Here is a 19,460-nt window from a genome sequence, read left to right on the forward strand (position 1 = left end):
ATGGTGTGTACCAGGCCTCAGTAAACAAGTCTACAGTGCAGAAGACAAATAACGTGCTCTTGCGTCGGTCACTTATTTAAACAACCGTGTGGGGCAACTGTACACACCAGACCCTTTACCAAGATAGCCCAAAAGGATCGTGTTTCCTTATCTAGCATGTGTGTGAACAGTAATGCTTAGTACACACAATGCAGTTTTCCATCATGTAGACAGGTCAAATTAATTATTTCAACAGGTATAACAGGTCCATTACGATTCCTGATCGGTTTTCTGATTGATTTTGTATAGTGATCAGAAAATCGATAAAAAAATCCATCAGAAATCAGATAGGACCTGTCAGAAACAATCAATTAGATCCGTCTGATAGGAAATTGCATGGTGTGTACTGGGCATAAGACACTGACAGTCGAGCCACTGTAATTTTTTTTTGTAAATGGAGTAAATATGAGAACCCCCATAGCTCCCTCACTTTAGAATTCCTTTAAAGGACAGCTGAAGTGAGAGAGAAATGGAGGCTGCCATATTTATTTCCTTTTAAACAATGCACATTGCCTGGCCTGGCTGTCCTGCTGCTGCTCTGCCTCTAATACTTTTAGCCATAGACCCTGAACAAGCATGCAGCAGATCAGGGGTTTCTGACTGAATTTGCATCATGTTGATTTCAGGTGTGTGATTCACACACTACTGCATCCAGAATGACTGCAGGACTGCCAGGCAACTAGTATTGCTTAACCCTCCTGGCGGTATGAAAACTTCCGCTAGGAGGCAGCGCAGCAGGTTTTTTTTTTGTTTTTTTTTATTTTAAATCATGTAGCGAGCCCAGGGCTCGCTACATGATAGCCGCTGCTCAGCGGCATCCCCCCGCCCACTTCGATCGCCTTCGGCGATCTCCGATCAGGAAATCCCGTTCAAAGAACGGGATTTCCTGGAGGGCTTCCCCCGTCGCCATGGTGACGGGGCGGGATGACGTCACCGACGTTGTGACGTCATTGGGAGTCCCGATCCACCCCTCTGCGCTGCCTGGCACTGATTGGCCAGGCAGTGCACGGGGTCGGGGGGGGGGGGGGGGGCGGCAGATCAGTGTGCTGGCACAGCTAGCAAAGTGCTAGCTGCGTCCAGCAAAAAAAAATTATGTAAATCGGCCCAGCAGGGCCTGAGCGGCACCCTCCGGCGGCTTACCCCGTGTCACACACACGGGGTTACCGCCAAGGAGGTTAAAAGGAAATACAGTAAATATGGCAGCCTTCATATGCCTCTCACTTCAGGTGTCCTTTATATCATCTCTGTAGAGCAGGAGTGTTAAATTCAAATACAAAGCGGGCCGAAATTGAACACTGGGATGAAGTCACAGGCCAACATCAATGCCTAGTGGCCAACTACAGTTCTCTGGTGTCTAGTGGCCCACTTCCTCCCCCATACAGTTCCCTGGTGTCTTGTGGCCCTCCTCCCCTCCCCTATACAGTTCCCTGGTGTCTTGTGGCCCTCCTCCCCTCCCCTATACAGTTCCCTGGTGTCTTGTGGCCCTCCTCCCCTCCCCTATACAGTTCCCTGGTGTCTTGTGGCCCTCCTCCCCTCCCCTATACAGTTCCCTGGTGTCTGGTCAGAATCAGAATCAGAATCAGATTTATTTCGCCAAGTGCAGCAGTTGCCACCCTCGGAATTGTTTGTGGTACACATCGGCATTAAAGCATAGTACAAAGACATTAGAAGCATAGTAGTGCAAAAAAACATGCAATGACGAACAGACAAAGACATAAGATAAATACCAGGTAGTGCAAAAAAACATGTGCAGACAAGGGAATTTAGGTATTGTAGTGCACGCTACATGTGGTGACCACAGAATAGGTAAACATTAACTTAGGCCTGGGTCACAGATGTGCTATTTAGTTTTCCTGTGTGTGTGACTTGAGTTCAGAAGGCGCACTGCTTGGGGGAAAAAAGAGTTCCTGTGCCTGGAGGTTTTGGTGGAAATAGCCCTGTAGCGATGGTCTGAGCGCATGCGGCTGAAGAAGCAGCTGCCGGGATGGTGCGGGTCATTTGTGATCCTGTAAGCCCTTGTTCTCAGTCTGGATGCGTGGAGGAGGTCCAGAGGTGGCAGGGGTGAACCAATGATTCTTTCCGCTGCATTGATTACTCTTTGTAGTCTGTACCTGTCACTCGTGGTGGCTCCCCCATACCAAATGATGATGGATGAGCACAGGATTGACTCGATGGTGGCAGTGTAGAAGCTAGACAGCAGCTCCTGCGGCATACCAAACTTCCTGAGTTGTCTTAGGAAGAACAGCCGTTGCTGCGCCTTCTTTTGACATTTAGTGGTGTTTTCACTCCATCTCAGGTCGTTGGTGATGGTGGTACCCAGAAACCGAACACTTGATACTCTGGTGACTTCCGTGCCTTCGATGAATACTGGGCTGAGTGGGGGTGGACTTTTCCTGAAGTCGATAACCAACTCGACGGTCTTTGCAGCGTTTAGGACAAGCATGTTGTCCTTACACCAGTTGCAGATTCGCTCAATCTCACGGCGGTAGGTGCATTCGTCCCCTCCACTGATGAGACCAAGGATGGTGGTGTCATCCGCAAATTTAATTATCTTAACGCAGTCAGCCGTTGAGGTACATCTGTTTGTATACAGGGAAAACAGGATTGGAGACAGTACACAGCCTTGGGGGGCGCCAGTGTTTGTGGTCCTCATTTGGGAGAGGCAGCTGCCAAGTTTAACCTGTTGCGTCCTGTTTGTGAGGAAGTCCTTGATCCAGGTGCAGAGATTTCCGTCAAGCCCAAGTTGCGCTAAGTTGTTGTACAGGATGTTCGGGCAGATCGTATTGAAAGCAGAGCTAAAGTCTAGGAAGAGGATCCTGGCGTAGGTGTTGGGTCTGTCCAGATGTTCCATAATGTATGTCAGGCTGATGTTGATGGCATCCTCTGTGGACCTGTTTGCCCTGTATGCAAATTGAAGTGGATCTAGGAGAGCGTTGGTGGAGTTTTTCAGATGGGTGAGGACCAGTTTTTCAAAGATCTTCATGACAGTTGAGGTAAGGGCCACGGGTCTGTAGTTGTTGAGATCCGTAACACCTGTTTTTTTGGGTACTGGTATAATGGTGGACCTTTTAAGGCAGGAGGGTACCTTGCCAGCCGACAGGGATTCCTGAAAAATGGAGGTCAGCACGGGGGCTATCTGGCTAGCGCAGGATCTCAGGCACATAGATGACACATCGTCTGGGCCGGAGGCTTTCCTAGGATTTAGTTTCCGGAGGTGCCTGAGTACTTCAGACTCCTGGACTACTGCTGGTTCTGGGAGGGCACTGCCAGTACTAGGAGAGGTGGGGGTTGCCCACTGGGTGGCGCTCGGGTCTCCTACATGGGTTGGTTGATGTTCAAACCTGCAGTAGAATTCGTTGAGTTTCTCTGCTAGTTCGAGGCTCGGGGGTGCATGTTGTGGAGAGGGTTTGAAATTTGTAGCTGCCCTAAGACCTTGCCAGACTTCCCGTGTGTTGTTTGAGCGTAGGCTGAGCCCCAGCTTGTTGGAGTAGGCCCTCTTTGCGGTGCTAAGTTCGCGCTTGAGGGTGTATCTGGCTGCCTTGAACTCCTCTGGTGTTCCGGACTTATGCGCTTCTTCCTTGATTTTCCGGAGCCGGCGTAGCTTGCCGTTAAACCAGGGCTTGTTGTTAGGGTAGACCCTGAAGGTTTTTGTGGGGATGCACAGCTCCTCGCAGAAGCTGATGTAGGAGATGACGTTCTCTGACCATTCCTCCAGGCAGGCTGTCTCGAGGGTCGCCCAGTCGGTGCATTCGAAGCAGGCCTGTAGTTGTAGCTTAGCTTCTTCTGTCCACTTTCTCACGGTCCTGAGGACTGGCTTGGATGATTCAAGGTGCCTTCTGTAGGTGGGAATTAGATGGATTAGGCAGTGGTCAGAGTTCCCTAGGGGAGCCTGTCGAATAGGTTTGTACGCATCCTTGAGGACCGTGTAGCAATGGTCCAGGGTGTTCTGATTCCTGGTGGGGCAAGTAATGTGCTGTTTGTAGCGAGGCATCTCCGTGTGGAGGTTCGCGCTGTTGAAGTCCCCACAGACGATGAAGAGGGAGTCTGGGAGGGATGTCTCCCACCTCGAGATGGTGTCGCTGATTGTACGCTGAGCGATCTTGGTGTTGGCACTGGGGGGGATATATACTCCTACAAGAACGTAGGAGGAGAATTCTCTTGGTGAATATTGAGGTTTGCAGTTTATGAGTAGGAGCTCGATGTCTGGGGAGCAGTGTCTGTCCATGATGGACGTGTTCGTGCACCAGGTGGCCTTGATATAGAAGCAGATGCCACCTCCCCTCTGTTTCCCGGAGAGTGCGCTGTCACGGTCTGCGCGGAAGAGGTTGAAGCCAGGTAGCTGGAGGGAGTTGTCCGGGACGGTGTCATTTAGCCACGTCTCAGTGACCCTCCTCCCTCCCCTATACAGTTCTCTGGTGTCTGGTGGCCCTCCTCTATACAGTTCCCTGGTGTCTGGTGGCCCTCCTCCCTCCCCTATACAGTTCCCTGGTGTCTAGTGGCCCTCCTCCCTCCCCTATGCCCTGGTGTTCAGTGGCCCCCTCCCCTATACAGTTCCCTGGTGTCTTGTGGCCCTCCTCCCCTCCCCTATACAGTTCCCTGGTGTCTTGTGGCCCTCCTCCCCTCCCCTATACAGTTCCCTGGTGTCTTGTGGCCCTCCTCCCCTCCCCTATACAGCTCCCTGGTGTCTGGTGGCCCTCCTCCCTCCCCTATACAGTTCCCTGGTGTCTGGTGGCCCTCCTCCCTCCGCTATACAGTTCCCTGGTGTCTGGTGGCCCTCCTCCCTTCCCTATGCCCTGGTGTTCAGTGGCCCCTCCCTCCCTTATACAGTTCCCTGGTGTCTGGTGGCCCTCCTCCCTCCCATATGCCCTGGTGTTCAGTGGCCCCTCCCCTATACAGTTCCCTGGTGTCTTGTGGCCCTCCTCCCCCCCCCCCCCATGCCCTGGTGTTCAGTGGCCCCTCTCTCCCCTATACAGTTCTCTGGTGTCTTGTGGCCCTCCTCCCCTATACAGTTCCCTGGTGTTCAGTGGCCCCCTCCCTCCCCTATACAGTTCCCTGGTGTCTTGTGGCCCTCCTCCCTCCCCTATGCCCTGGTTTTCAGTGGTCTTCCCTCCCTACCCACTACAGTTCCCTGGTGTTCAGTGGCCCTCCCCTCCCCTATTCAGTTCCCTGGTGTCTTGTGGCCCTCCTCCCTCCCCTATGCCCTGGTTTTCAGTGGTCTTCCCTCCCTACCCACTACAGTTCCCTGGTGTTCAGTGGCCCTCCCCTCCCCTATTCAGTTCCCTGTTGTCTTGTGGCCCTCCTCCCTCCCCTATGCCCTGGTTTTCAGTGGTCTTCCCTCCCTACCCACTACAGTTCCCTGGTGTTCAGTGGCCCTCCCCTCCCCTATTCAGTTCCCTGGTGTCTTGTGGCCCTTCTCCCTCCCCTATGCCCTGGTTTTCAGTGGTCTTCCCTCCCTACCCACTACAGTTCCCTGGTGTCTTGTGGCCCTCCTCCCCTCTCCTATACAGTTCCCTGGTGTCTTGTGGCCCTCCTCCCCTCTCCTATACAGTTCCCTGGTGTCTTGTGCCCCCCCCCCCTCTATGCCCTGGTGTCTGGTGGCCCTCCTCCCTCCCCTATGCCCTGGTGTTCAGAGGCCCCTCCCTCCCCTATACAGTTCCCTGGTGTCTTGTGGCCCTCCTATCCTCCCCTATACAGTTCCCTGGTGTCTGGTGGCCCTCCTCCCTCCCCTATACAGTTCCCTGGTGTCTGGTGGCCCTCCTCCCTTCCCTATGCCCTGGTGTTCAGTGGCCCCCTCTCTCCCCTATACAGTTCCCTGGTGTTTAGTGGCCCTCCCCTCCCCTATTCAGTTCCCTGGTGTCTTGTGGCCCTCCTCCCTCCCCTATACAGTGCCCTGGTGTTCAGTGGTCTTCCCTCCCTCCCCACTACAGTTCCCTAGTGTCTAGTGGTCCTCTCCCTCCTCTGTATGGCTTCAACACTTGGGGGCCAAATTTTATGGCTCTGAGGGCCAGATTTGGCCTGAGTTCCATCTGTATGCTGTAGAGAAAAAGTGGATTGGTTCTGTAGCTGTGCATCTACGCACAGTATCTTCTGACAGATTCTCTTTAATAACAATAGTGTTTCGTGCAAGCTTGTACCAAATAATCCTTCTATTCATCAGCAGATGTGTGGATGCGTTATGTGAGTAATGCACTCCGCCTGTTATGTAACAAACGCATGCTGTAACCCTTTGTGTGAAACGGTATCTTGTAATCTAGGATTTTCCAGTTGTGTGTATGTGCGTCTAGCTATGCGGAAGGTAATACCGTTGGCACATTCTTAGTGGGTGAGAACTCATAGATGAAAGTCACTAGTTACTGGCAACAGCAAGAGGACCTGTCACATAGTGAAACAACTGCACAAGCACACTGCAAAAAACTAAACAAAAACAATGTATACTGTTAACCAATTTACAAGCTACAGTTCATTGGCCAGTTTTCAACCTGAAATGTGTGTGTGTGTGATGAAATGCCCTGCCCCGTTGCATCGCAACGTAACGCACAAAATACCTAACCTATGGCCCTGCGGCAGAGTGCGCTAACAGGATCATATGCATATCGCCCCTCCTCCCTGCTGGACAGGAAGTGCGTCACTGGCATTCCTGGGTCACTGGGTATCCCCGTCATGTTCGCTTTGTTCTGCTCATGTGCACCGCACCGCCACCCCCGTTTAAAATACCTGCATCGCCCATTGACTTACATTACTTCTACCACTGCTACGTCGCCGCAGAACTCCAACGGTAACGCGCTGTTGACTTTTCATTGGATTGGGCACAGTAAGGGCTGGTGCACACCAAAAGCGCTTCTAAACGCTTTTCAAAACGCTAGTGCTTTGAAAAGCGATTGGCTAATGTATTTGAATGGGATGGATCACACCAGAGCGATGAGGTAAAGGTTTGATACACACACTTAGACTGTACTATTTACCTTGGGGGGGAGGAGGGGGGGATACGTTCAGAAATCGTATACTGTATAACTTTATATTAGCCTATACAGCCTATTAATGTAAACTTTTCACATGTGGATAGGTACTGAGCATGCCACAGCAGGAGATAAGTCTTACCCCGGGCAGCTTATGCCAGCAATGGACACGGCAACAGCTGGATGAGGCCACAGAACGATTCAGTGCCGACAGGAAGATTTACTCTGGACAATTTGCTGACATCTACAGAGGACAGAAAGGAGACAGAGTCTATGCCATTAAATGGCTAAAAGAGGTACTACATGTTTATACCTAAACTTCATGCTCAGAAACAAATGTGGTGGAACTGCCACCCATACCCCATTTATTATCTCCAGTGTTAAAGAGGAACTGTAACCAAAAATTGAACTTCATCCCAGTCCTTTTCTGTGTGGCTGATATTGTGGTGAAACCCCTCCCACAGTGTGATATCATGACCATGGTCCTGACAGTTTGCTGTCTGTGAACCTCATTGTATTGTGGGAAATAACGGCTTTTTCAAACTGCCAATCAAGCAGTATCTCCCTCTCTGCATACAACTCTCAGTAACAATCATTCCGTACCGATCACCTGGCAGAGCTAAAGAGGTCACCACCAGTGATAAATTTCAGAATGCAAATCAGGGAGAGGAGAGATTATACAATAGGCAAACACTGACCAAATCATTCATAAGTAAATATTGTTAAAAATAAGCAATTTTATTCATAATGTTATTTTCACTACAGTTCCTCTTAAACAATGACATGAGCAAAAACGATTATTATGGATATTGGAATCCAACTTCAATACCAGAACATGGAATAGGGGTGAAAAAGGCAGAACCTAAATCAGACCAGCCTCTCTAGTATGGAACAAGTACTTATAGGCTGTGAGCCACTGTCTGGGGTACAGCAATTTATATCATTAACTATACACAAACAGTTTGGGATGGGAATAATTCTCTGTTTTCCTTCAGATGGATGGAGACCAGACAGACCGGTTACATTCCTTCTTCCAGACAGAAGCACAGATCACCTTCCGGTATGATCAAAAATGGCCACCAAGCCTGGTTCCCCTTTACTTCCCCATTACTACCAACAACTGCCAACCTTTGTAAACACACAAATATGGTAAAATAGAGAAAAGACAGCATACGTGTGTAGAGGATAGCACTTTTTGATATCCCAGGGTCATATCTAGGTTAGAACTTTATCGGCATGCACTTGCGTTTCCTCAGGAGACTCTCGTTTCCTCCAACACCCCAAAACTAATAAGTTGATTGGTTGCTGCTGAAAATTGCCTGAGACTGTGGTTGGAACATTATGCTGGGAATACACGGTTCGTTTTTTAGCTGATTAGATAGATAATTTCCGACATGTCCTATCGCCGTTTGATCGTTTTGCCGCTCGATTTGTTATTGAAGTGAATTGAAAAAGAGAAGAAAAACGAGCAGACGATAAGAGAATCAAGTGGGGATCGAGCAGCAAAAACGATCGGGCGCAGAATCGAGCACCAGAAACGACCCAGCATTAGACCATGGCTACAGCAGGGATTAGATTATGAGCTCTTCATATAGAAGTTGCACATTATTTGCAGCTGGCTAAACAGGTAACAAATACTGTCACTGTGCCAAAACACAGAGCTGTCAGATTAGCAGCATTCGATGCATATTTAAAAAAAAAAGGGGGATTTTGCTTTCAGGCAGATGATTTTAAGGGGTGTCTTTACATAGCTCCAAACAGACATGTCCCTCTTTTGGCACCTAACCCCACTTGTCCCTCTTTCTTGCTAATTTACTCCTCTTTCAGAACTAATGTACTGCTCTGTAAATATATGTATGTCTCTGCTAAAAAGAGGTTTATGGTAAACGCATTGTGATTTGCTCATGAGTTATTTGTGGCTGGGGTGTGACTGGAATGGGCGGGGGTGTGACTGGTATGGGCAGGGGTGTGACTTGAATAGTGGCAGGGGTGTGTCTTAAACATGTCCCTCTTTCATGTCTCAAAAAGTTGGGAGGCATGTATTTATAAAGACTTCACCGCTACCAACTTTCCACTTCTGAAAACATGAATTTGAAATAAGGTATTTGAAAAATGTATTATTTTCTACCTACTTCTTGTCAAGTTCAAAGCCCTACTGCAGGCATAAATGTTTCCCTATGTCTGAGTTGCAGAGCCTAGTTTTGTCTGTATAGAAGCCTCTTGATTAGCTGATATATCAAATAAATCATTTTTAAAGTACTGAAAGCCCAGATATTGCCTGCACAGACTGTCGCTGCTATGGACCACACTTTTCTCAGAAATTCACTCTGTGCCTTCCCTTCTTGCAGTCTGAAAAGTAAGGCTCATGCAATCCGAGCAGCAGCATACCCACTGCCCAAAACTGACTCTTTCGGCTCGGTTGTCCCTACGGCAGTCACGTGATCATGATTTTTAGTATAAGGGTTTTGTGGTATCAGGAACCTCATTTGATATAAGGAGGTAACATTTTAGCACTCCGACTACTAAACCTTTCGATGCACTTTAAAGTTACAAGGTCCTCTTTTCAAGCATGCAGAGACTAGCTTAAAAAGTACTTATTTGCAGAAAACACTACATCCATTGCAGACTCTTTATGAAAAGGTTCTAGATTAGATTTGTCTGTTTAACCTCTTCCCCCTTGTGTTGCAGCTGTGCTCACCCTAACCTGCTGCCACTGCTGGGTTTCTGTTTGGAGAGTGGACATCGCTGCCTCATCTACCATTACATGCAGAATGGTTCATTAGATGCAGCACTGCAGGAAGTAAGTTCATCCTTTGACACACCCCTTTCTCACCATCATCATGGATGCAGGAAGCAGTGTAGCTCACTCATCCCTTTAAATACTTACATATATGAATTTTACAGGTCTTGTAGCTAGTTGGTTTAGGCGCTGATTATGTGGAAAGAAGCATGTACAAATGCATCCAACCAACACCTTTCTAGATCAAGGAACAAAAATATACTGTCTTAAGGGGCCCATACACCTAACGATTTTCCAGGCGATATACAGCAGATTCGATCACTGTGATCGAATCTGCTGTGAAATCGTTGCGCAAATGCTGACAGAATTATCGATTTCCGTCCGAAATCAATAGTTCCCGTCGATCCGTCTGTGTGGAAGATTTTGCTGGATTGCCGGCGGGTCGGGAGTGTGTCGATAGCGGCGTTCGAATGCCCTACGACCGACGCCAGCTGCAATACATTACCTGCTCCGGCCGGCGCGACTCCCCCAGTCTCCGCTGTCTTCTTCTCCGTGCTGGGCTCCGGGTCCGGCTGGCTTCATTGAACTTCCTGTCCTGGCAGGAAGTTTAAACAGTAGAGCGCCCTCTACTGTTTAAACTTGCCCCGGACAGGAAGTTCAGTGAAGCCAGCCGAACCCAGAGACCAGCGCGGAGAAGAAGATAGCGGAGACCGGGGTAGTCGTGCCGGCCGGAGCAGGTAATGTATGCAGGGGGTGCGGCGGCATACTAGGACCCTGGCCCATAGTAGTCCAAGTAATTCAAGATCACGTTATTCTGTGAGCAGGATGCACAATCAGGTAGAACATACAAAGAGGGAGGGTCCTGCCAAAGGCTTACAATCTAAAGGGAGTTGGTGGTGGTAACATAATGGTGGGGCAGCATCGAGGGTTTCTCAGCAGAGAGAGTTAGGACACTGATGAGATGAGGCCTTAGGACACTGAGTCCCTTGAAAAATGTGAGTTTTGAGGGCTTGTTTGAAAGTTCTGAAGCAGGGGGTAAGCCTGATAGGCAGAGAAAGAAAGTTCCACAGGATGGAGGGGGCTCTAGTGAAGTTCTGTAGTCATGCATTCCTTTCCCTAAAGGGGCCCATACTCCTAACGATTTTCCCGAGGATATACAGCAGATTCGATCACTGTGATCGAATCTGCTGTGAAATCGATGCGCAAACGCTGACAGAACGATCGATTTCCATCCAAAATCAATTGTTCCCATCGATCTGTCCGTGCGGAAGATTTTGCTGGATTGCCAGCGGGTCGGGAGTGCATCAATAGCGGCGTTCGAAAGCCCGACTACCAACGCAATACATTACCTGCTCCACTGGCACAAGTCCCCCCCCGGTCTCCGCTGTCTTCTTCTCCGCTCTGGGCTCCAGCTTCACTGAACTTCCCGTCCCGGCAGGAAGTTTAAACAGTAGAGTGCCCTCTACTGGCTTCGGAGCCAGCCGGTCCGAAACCCGGAGCCCGCTCCGGAGAAGAAGACAGTGGAGACCGGGGGGCTTGCGCTGGCCGGATCATGTAATGTATGCAGGAAGGGGGGGAGGGGGGGTGTTGTTTCATGCTGAAATCGATTCACAATCTGTTTGCAGTAAAGGCAGCCATACGATCCCTCTCTGATCAGATTCGATGAGAGAGGGATCTATCTGTTGGTCGATTTGATGGCAAATCGACCAGTGTATGGCTACCTTTAGAGCTACTGGTTCTAATTTGTAGCAAAGTATACAGGCCTTGTGACTACTTAAAGAGAACCCGAGGTGGGTTTGAAAAATATTATCTGCATACAGAGGCTGGATCTGCCTATACAGCCCAGCCTCTGTTGCTATCCAAAAACCCCCTTAAGGTCCACCTGCACTCTGCAATCCCTCCATAAATCACAGCCACACTGCTGACAAAAAGCTTGTCAGAGCTGGCTGTGTTTATCTCTATAGTGTCAGTCTGCTGCTCTCCCCGCCTCCTGCAGAACTCCAATCCCCGCCTGCATCCCTTCCCTCCCTGCTGATTGGAGGGAAGGGATGGGGGCAGGGACCGGAGCTATGCAGGAGGCGGGGGAGCAGCTGAGACTGACACTACAGATGTACACACAGCCTCACAGCACGGCTGTGATTTTTGAGGGATTGCAGAGTGCAGGGGGACCTTAGTGGGGTTTGGGATAGCAACAGAGGCTGGGCTGTATAGGCAGATCGAGCCTCTGTATGCAGATAACATTCTTTAAACACACCTCGGGTTCTCTTTAAAGGGGTTCTATTGTTTTTTGGTTTTTTAAATAAAAATGGACACTTACCTAGGGCTTCTACCAGCTCCCTGAAGCTGTAATGTCCCACGCCATCCTCCTACAATCCTCGGTTCCATTCCAGCGGTCCCGGTAATATATTCATCCATTTATATATTCATCTAACAAGACAAATAATGCTCGCTCCCGCACGCGTTATTGGGAGCTTACTGCGCAGGCGTGGCACGAAGTTTTGTTGTACTGCGGCATAAGCTCCCGATGGTGCACGGGAGCGAGCGCGCGGCCATGGCAGTTGGTCTCAGATGCCGATCAGACCGGAACTGGCGGAGGAGAACGGCGGATCGTTGGAGGACGGCGCGGGACATTACAGCGTCAGGGGCCGGTAGAAGCCCCATGTAAGTGTCCGTTTTTATCTTGAAACCCCCAACAAAGAACGTCTTTAGGATGCAGTGTAGACACTGATTATGTGTAGGTAGCCCCAGAACCTGCATAACTGTGTCCATATTTAAAGGGATGATTTGGTAACCCTGGCAGGAAGTAATCAACTTTATGGTACTGGACAGGCTGGGACACCATCAATATGAAGACTTATATGAGGGCATATTATTATTATTATTAGTTTTTATTTATATAGCGCCAACATCTTCCGTAGCGCTGTACATAGTACAAACAAATAATGGGGAACAAATATACATAAGAAATACAAGACACTGTACAGTCATGACATTGAATAGAATAAATACAGATACATACATAGTTGATATGTAGTTGGTACATATGCATATGTTAAAATTACAGCAGTATGAGAAACACTAGGAGGAGGTCCCTGCCCTTGCGAGCTTACAATCTAGAGGGTAGTGGGGAGGAAACAAAGGGGAAGTAAACACCAGGATTAGTGGGTGAGCCAGTGTGCCTTCAGTGCTGCCTATAGCAAATTATAGGCTTTTCTGAACAGGTGTGTTTTCAGAGTACGTTTGAAGGTTTCCAGACTCGTGGCATGACGAACCAGCTGAGGGAGAGAGTTCCAAAGGAGAGGGACCGCCCGTGAGAAGTCTTGGATGCGAGAGTGAGAGGAGGTGACTAGGCTGGAGGACAAAAGGGTCTCCTGTGAGGAACGGAGGGTTCGAGCGGGGAGGTATCTGGAGATTAAAGAGGAAATGTATGGAGGCGACAGCTTATGTAGAGCTTTGTATGCAAGTGTGAGAAGTTTAAACTGGATCCTTTGGGCAACTGGTAACCAGTGGAGGGATTGGCAGAGAGGGGCTGCCTCAGAGGATCTAGAAGAGAGGTGGATGAGACGGGCCGCAGAGTTTAGTAGGGATTGGAGAGGTGCCAGTCTGCTTTTTGGTAGACCACAGAGTAGGGTGTTGCAGTAGTCAAGACGGGAGATGATTAGGGCATGCACAAGCATTTTAGTTGCTTCTTGTGAAAGGAAGGGACGGATTCTGGAAATGTTTTTGAGATGGAAGTAGCAGGAGGTAGTTAGAGTGTTAATATGTGGTTTAAAGGAGAGCTCAGAGTCCAGAGTTACCCCTAGGCAACGAGCTTTGGGGGTTGATGCTATTGGGGTGTTCTCTACATTGATTGTGACAATGGGAGGTGGAACAGAGAGTGAAGGTGGAAATATCACAATCTCCGTTTTGCTCATATTGAGTTTAAGGAAGCGGGATGACATAAATGTAGATACAGCGGATAGACATTTGGGGACTTTTGATAGTAGTGTGGAGAGGTCTGGGGCAGAACAATAAATTTGGGTGTCATCAGCATAGAGGTGGTATTGAAACCCAAAAGAGCTTATTATCTGTCCCAGGCCATGGGTGTAAATGGAAAAGAGGAGGGGTCCAAGGACGGACCCTTGTGGTACTCCCACAGACAGTGGGCGTGGAGAGGAGTTGGTATTGGCATAGGAGACCATGAAAGAACGTCCAGACAGGTAAGAGTTGAGCCAGGAGTGTGCTAGGCCCTTGATTCCCAGTGTTGAGAGGGTCTGGAGAAGCAGGGTATGATCAACAGTGTCGAAGGCAGAGGACAGATCTAGGAGTATTAGTACCGAAAATCTGCCTTTGGCTTTAGCAACTAGGAGGTCATTGGCAACCTTAGTGAGAACAGTTTCCGTAGAGTGTTGAGGGCGGAAGCCAGACTGGAAGGGGTCCAACAGGAAATTAGCAGAGAGAAAGTTAGACAACTGAGTAAATGTGGCGTTCCAGCAGTTTGGAGGCAAAGGGAAGGAGAGAGACTGGGCGGTAATTAGAAAGGGCAGTAGAGTCTAAAGAGGGTTTTTTGATTAGTGGTGTTATGATAGCTTGTTTAAATGAAGAAGGGAAAATGCCAGTTGAGATGGAAAGGTTAAACAGTGTTGTTAAAGCAGGAATGAGGGGGGAGGAGAGCTGGGGGATAAGATGAGAGGGAATAGGGTCTGAGGCGCATGTAGTAAGATGAGCTTTAGAGATTAGTGAAGAAAGACGCTGTTCAGTTAAGGCAGAGAAGATGGTTAGCAGGGAGGGGGTTTGAGTGGGTGAGTGGTTATGTGGAGAGGGATAGTTAATAGTAGGGGAGCTGCCAGGAGGAGAGGAAAAAGGAAGAGGTGATTGGACCGGTGAAGAGGGTTGCTTTTGAAAGCTGTTCTGTAGCGTTTCAATTTTGCTCACAAAATATGCTGCAAAGTCTTCTGCAGACAAGCTTGTGGTTGTAGGGGGAGGCGGGGGGTGGAGAAGAGAGTTGAAGGTGTTAAAAAGTTGTTTAGGGTTATGGGATTGTGAAGAAATAAGTGTAGAGAAGTATGACTGCTTTGCAAGTGAGAGAGCGTCCCTGAGCTGGAGCAGCGTGTTTTTATAGTGGGCGAAGTCATCTGCATTGGAGCTTTTCCTCCACTGCCGTTCTGCTGCCCTGGACTGTCTTTTCAGTTGTTTGATGGGTTCAGTCAGCCAGGGCTGTCTGTTGATGCGGCGGGGGCTGAAGTTGGTGAGAGGGGCGGCTGTGTTCATGGCAGCAGAGACTGTGGTGGAGTAGTAGATGGATGCTGACTCGGGGTCAGTGTAGGATGACAGGGAGACCAGGGGTTTTAGAGAATCAGCTAGGGACATGAGGACACATATGAGGACACATCGGTTTGTGCCAGTTACAAATCCCTGATGAAAAGCTGAATAAATCAGGGAAGTAATAATATTCCCTGCAACCTCCGCTGTCACTGGGGGGCCTGCTCCTGTACTTAATGCAGAGCAGCAGCGGAGCGTTATACATAACCTGCTTCTGGTCGTGGGACAGTTCGTCTTCACACCTTTTTGGTGTACAAGCACCTTACAGCCAATCACCATGTGGCTTCCGCCCGTCACATGACATGCAGGGCCAGAAGCCGCATGGTGATCAGCTATATGGTGCTTGTACACTAAAGGGGAGCAAAAAGGACCTGTCCCACCACTAGAAGCAGGTAATGTATATTCCTCCGCTGCTGCTCTGCATTATGTACAGGAGTGGGGGGAGTTTGAGCACAATGTAGTTATGCCCCGGAATGAATTACCCTGTGACAAATGATTATACTAGCCTTCTGTGCACACAGCGAGTCTGATTTATTATCAGGTTGTACCTAATTACTCCACAAATAAGTTTTTTCATTGCTGTTTCTGACACTCCGCCCCCCCCCCTCCCCCCCAAAAAAAACCCCACACAACTACAGTAAAAACAAAAATAGCTTTTGTAGGTTTTGGATTTGACATTTAATACCATTCTAGGACACCGGAGACGTCCTGAGCTGGGAGAAGAGGCTGGCAGTCGCGGCGGGACTTCTTCAAGCTGTGAGTCACTTACATGAGGTTGGACTGTTTCATGGAAACATTAAGAGGTGAGAACACACGTTTCAGATGACATCAGACATTTCACAACCTTTCCTTTCAGAGGTAGGAAACGATCACATGATAACCAGGATGGCGTACGTCAGAGGTTGGTCCACTTCCTCATGTGACCACAGAAGCCTCTTATTCTGGAGGTGATGATTGGTCTGCTCAGGCCTTTTAAAAAAATTTGTAAAGTTTGTACTTCCTCTTTCATAATTCCTAATACCGCAAAGACGTAATGTCTCTCAGTCTGGAGGTTGTGGCTGTACCTGGGGAACTTATAAGCAGGGATGATCAATGGGATGCAAATTATTTTTCCTTGCATTCAAATTTCATGTAAATTATATGCAACTTGATATTGGACTAATCAGAATACATTTCTGTCAATTTTTATTGGTCCAAATTCAAGCTGCATAACCTTTACATGAAATTTGAATGCAAGGAGAAACTATTTGCATCTCATTGTTTGTCACTACTTATATGCAGGGCTGTGGAGTCGGAGTCATTTTGGGTACCTGGAGTCAGAGTTGGTGGTTTCATAAACCAAGGAGTCGGATGATTTTTGCACTAACTCCACAGCCCTGGTAAGTATTAGACTGAAACTGGTTTCACATTGCAAACTGGTGCTGCGGCAGCCGTGCCGCACCGACAAAAACAGGCCTTCGGGGGATACCGCGTTACTATGCAGTATTCCCCATCTGGCATTGGGCCAAGCAGGACGTTACGCGCGCTTGCAGTCCCTTCCTGCTTCATGTATGCGGAAGTGCACAGAAGCGTATTGTAAAAATATGCTTACACTTGTGGGCGCTGCAACAGCGCATTGGTAATTTAAAAAAAAATCCCTGTGCTGTCATAAACTAACATGACTTCCGGCCCAGCGCAGATCGCCGCAGCTTGCAGCAGAAGCCACGCAGTAACGTAGTTTTGGACCAGCGTCGGGGAAGTGGCGAAAACGTCACTCCCGTTGTACCGTGGCAGAATGAAAGTCTCCATAGACTTTTATTGCCCAGCGGTGGGGTGCGGTAAAAATACTGCACCACCCCACCCAGGTGTGAAAGGATCCTGAGGAGTTGGCATGTGTCTTATATTCCGAAAAATACGGTAAGTTTTGTGAATCAACTCCAAAGTCTCCCGAGTAAAAAGAAAGGCACATTCAGAGCTCAGATCCACTTATAAGCAGGACTATGGAGTGGGTACAGAAATCATCCGACTCCAACTCCTCAGTTTATGAAACCCCGGACTCCAGGTACCCAAAATTGCTCTGACTCCTCAACATACTTTTCCTATTGTTTTAGTTGTGGTGCTTTGACATGTCACAGCACCACAAATAAAACAAAATTAAAAGTATGTTGATGAACCAGTTAACAATTGCTTTACCGGATCCCATGGATAACCTTATCATACCAGGAGGCCCGGTAAAATCTCTGGCAGAGCTCACAGCAGGCATGGGTAGAAGGAAGGAAGATAAAGACCTTGGGGTCACCTACAAGAAATGGAGGAAAGACTTACAAGATGACTTGGTAGAGGAACATATTATCCAGGGGTTTAAAATATTCAGAGATCATATCAAAAATGAAGTCCATAGAACTTCACATCTTATATTCATTCATAGGGCTAAATATGCATTCAATATAAAGTACCATAATCCCCTGGCTACTATGTTCCTTGCCCGCCCTAAATGTAAACTTCCTAATGCTGGGTTATTGCACTGTATATGGGAGTGTTTTGCTATTGACCACTTTTGGGATAAGGTAGTATCCTATGTGAATTCAATGTGTGACATAAAAATAGTAAAGGACGTGATCTCTGTCTTTTCAACTTTCATAATGATACAGGAGATGATTACAAGTCCAAACCATCAGCACTTCGTCATATTATAATAGCAGCTGCTAGACGGGTAATATTTCAGATATGGATTTCTCCACAATATCCTACTCTAGCACACCATAAAAAAAAGAACTATCAGAACTTTTCCTACTGGAAAAATTACATAATCTCCAGGCCTTGGATAAACGTACTAAAGGTTTTTTCAAGCCTTGGAAGAAATATACCCTGAGCTCCTTTACAACTCAAGAAATGAATGCGTTAATGGGGTCGTTTGTCCTAACTAAATGGTATTGCTTAGAACAGATAGGTGGCTCCCTAGGTAGACTAGAATTCAGGCGGGAAGGAAACTCACCTGAGCAACAAATTAGAACCGATAGCATCCACTCAGATGGATCAGAACACAATGGAGAACTACAAACCTAAAAATGACTGGCTAAAAAGTATGAGTTAATTGATGGACTACTATTTTTTATTAAGTTACAAGCCAAATTGTGGCTTAAATCCACCGAGAGTGGGAGGGGAGGGGTGTTTTTTCTTTCATGTTATGTTATGTTTTGGGGGGAGGGTTAGGGGTTGTTTTTTTATTTCTACTTTTAAATGTCATATGGTTCTTTATTACAAGTCCACTGTAATGCCTTTTAATATGGCTTTCCTGCGTGAAGACCTGTCTTTGCCAAAAAATCATAATGTCTGCATATGTTTAAAAAAATATGAAAATTTTGAAATAATACATTTTCAAAAAAAAAAAACAACAACAAAAAAAAACCGTTCAGGGGTACGTTGAGGTCGGTTTTACACCTGATTTTTGCGTTGCGGTGGGATGCAATGCCTCGGCCACATCCCACCGCAACACTAAAAATAACAATCATATGACCCTGCAGCAGAGTGCGCAGACAGGGACATAGGCATAGTGGTGCCCCTGCTCGGTCCATGTAAGGGCTCCGTCGTTTACACGTACTGCGTCACCCATAGACTTGCCTTACACCAAGCTCCGTATGTGAAGCACGGTGCTTGCGGTAACGCGCTGCTGCCCTTGCGTCGGTTCGGACACTTCCGCAGACCGCAGCACAGAATTAGGTGTGAAAGTCTCCATAGACATTCATTGCTTTTGCAGCCCCTTGTGGTAAAATAGGGTAATGCAACGCAAGTTTAACATGCAAGTGTAAAAGGTTATTATTAATGAGGTAAAAAACAGATAAGGTGAGATAATCAATGATATAAGTTTTGTGTTATGTATAATTGGCAGTAAAATTATTTCTACCTCTTTCTCTCTATTATATGGAGAGAAAGCATTTTTTTGTACATCATTTGATTTTTTTTCTCCTTTAAACATATAGGTAGCCAGGCCCGGATTTACAACTCAGGAGCCTACAGGCAGAGGTGCTTTGGCCCCCTAAGCTCCACCCCTCAACACAGGCCACACCCATAAAAATATTCTGAACCCTTATCCCTGCGTTATGTCACTAACTATCCTTAGAATCTTACACTCTAATCACGGACTCCTGTCACCCTTAAGGCGATAAAATATTTCCTGCCAGATCAATGGGCCAAATCGATAATTTCCTGCATGTCTGATCTGCTCGCTATCGAGATTTAGTGCAAAATTAACAAAAATAGTAAACGCTAACAAACATGGTGATCATGGAGCAGGGCATCAAACTCCTATTTTTAGATGTGCATACAGAGACTCAGCAGGGGAAGGGGTGTGGGGGGAGTTACATAGAGTTCAGGTGAACAACATCTTGGGGAAAGAAGAGGTTCCTGTGCCTGGTGGTTCTGGTGGGGATGGTTCCATAGCGGAA

The 19,460-nt window shown here is 47.8% G+C and overlaps 1 protein-coding gene and 1 long non-coding RNA gene across 3 annotated transcripts in view; one reads left to right on the plus strand and one right to left on the minus strand.

The window, feature by feature from the left end:
- The window catches only part of IRAK2 (interleukin 1 receptor associated kinase 2), a 33,122-nt gene that overhangs the window by 7,041 nt on the left and 6,621 nt on the right, over positions 1-19,460 (plus strand). For both annotated transcript variants that reach the window (XM_068252793.1, XM_068252795.1), the window contains exons 2-5: positions 7,103-7,291; positions 7,991-8,055; positions 9,684-9,795; positions 15,730-15,839. In XM_068252793.1, the coding sequence (XP_068108894.1) occupies positions 7,112-7,291; positions 7,991-8,055; positions 9,684-9,795; positions 15,730-15,839 (467 nt within the window). In that variant the 5' untranslated portion in view covers positions 7,103-7,111. The remainder of the gene's footprint in view (positions 1-7,102; positions 7,292-7,990; positions 8,056-9,683; positions 9,796-15,729; positions 15,840-19,460) is intronic.
- Positions 15,694-19,460, minus strand: part of LOC137532370 (uncharacterized) — a 33,314-nt gene continuing 29,547 nt past the window's right edge. The window contains exon 4 of the long non-coding RNA XR_011023912.1: positions 15,694-16,005. This is a non-coding gene — a long non-coding RNA (uncharacterized lncRNA). The remainder of the gene's footprint in view (positions 16,006-19,460) is intronic.

This window comes from Hyperolius riggenbachi, chromosome 9 (genome assembly GCF_040937935.1).
Source record: "Hyperolius riggenbachi isolate aHypRig1 chromosome 9, aHypRig1.pri, whole genome shotgun sequence".
NCBI lineage: Eukaryota > Metazoa > Chordata > Amphibia > Anura > Hyperoliidae > Hyperolius > Hyperolius riggenbachi.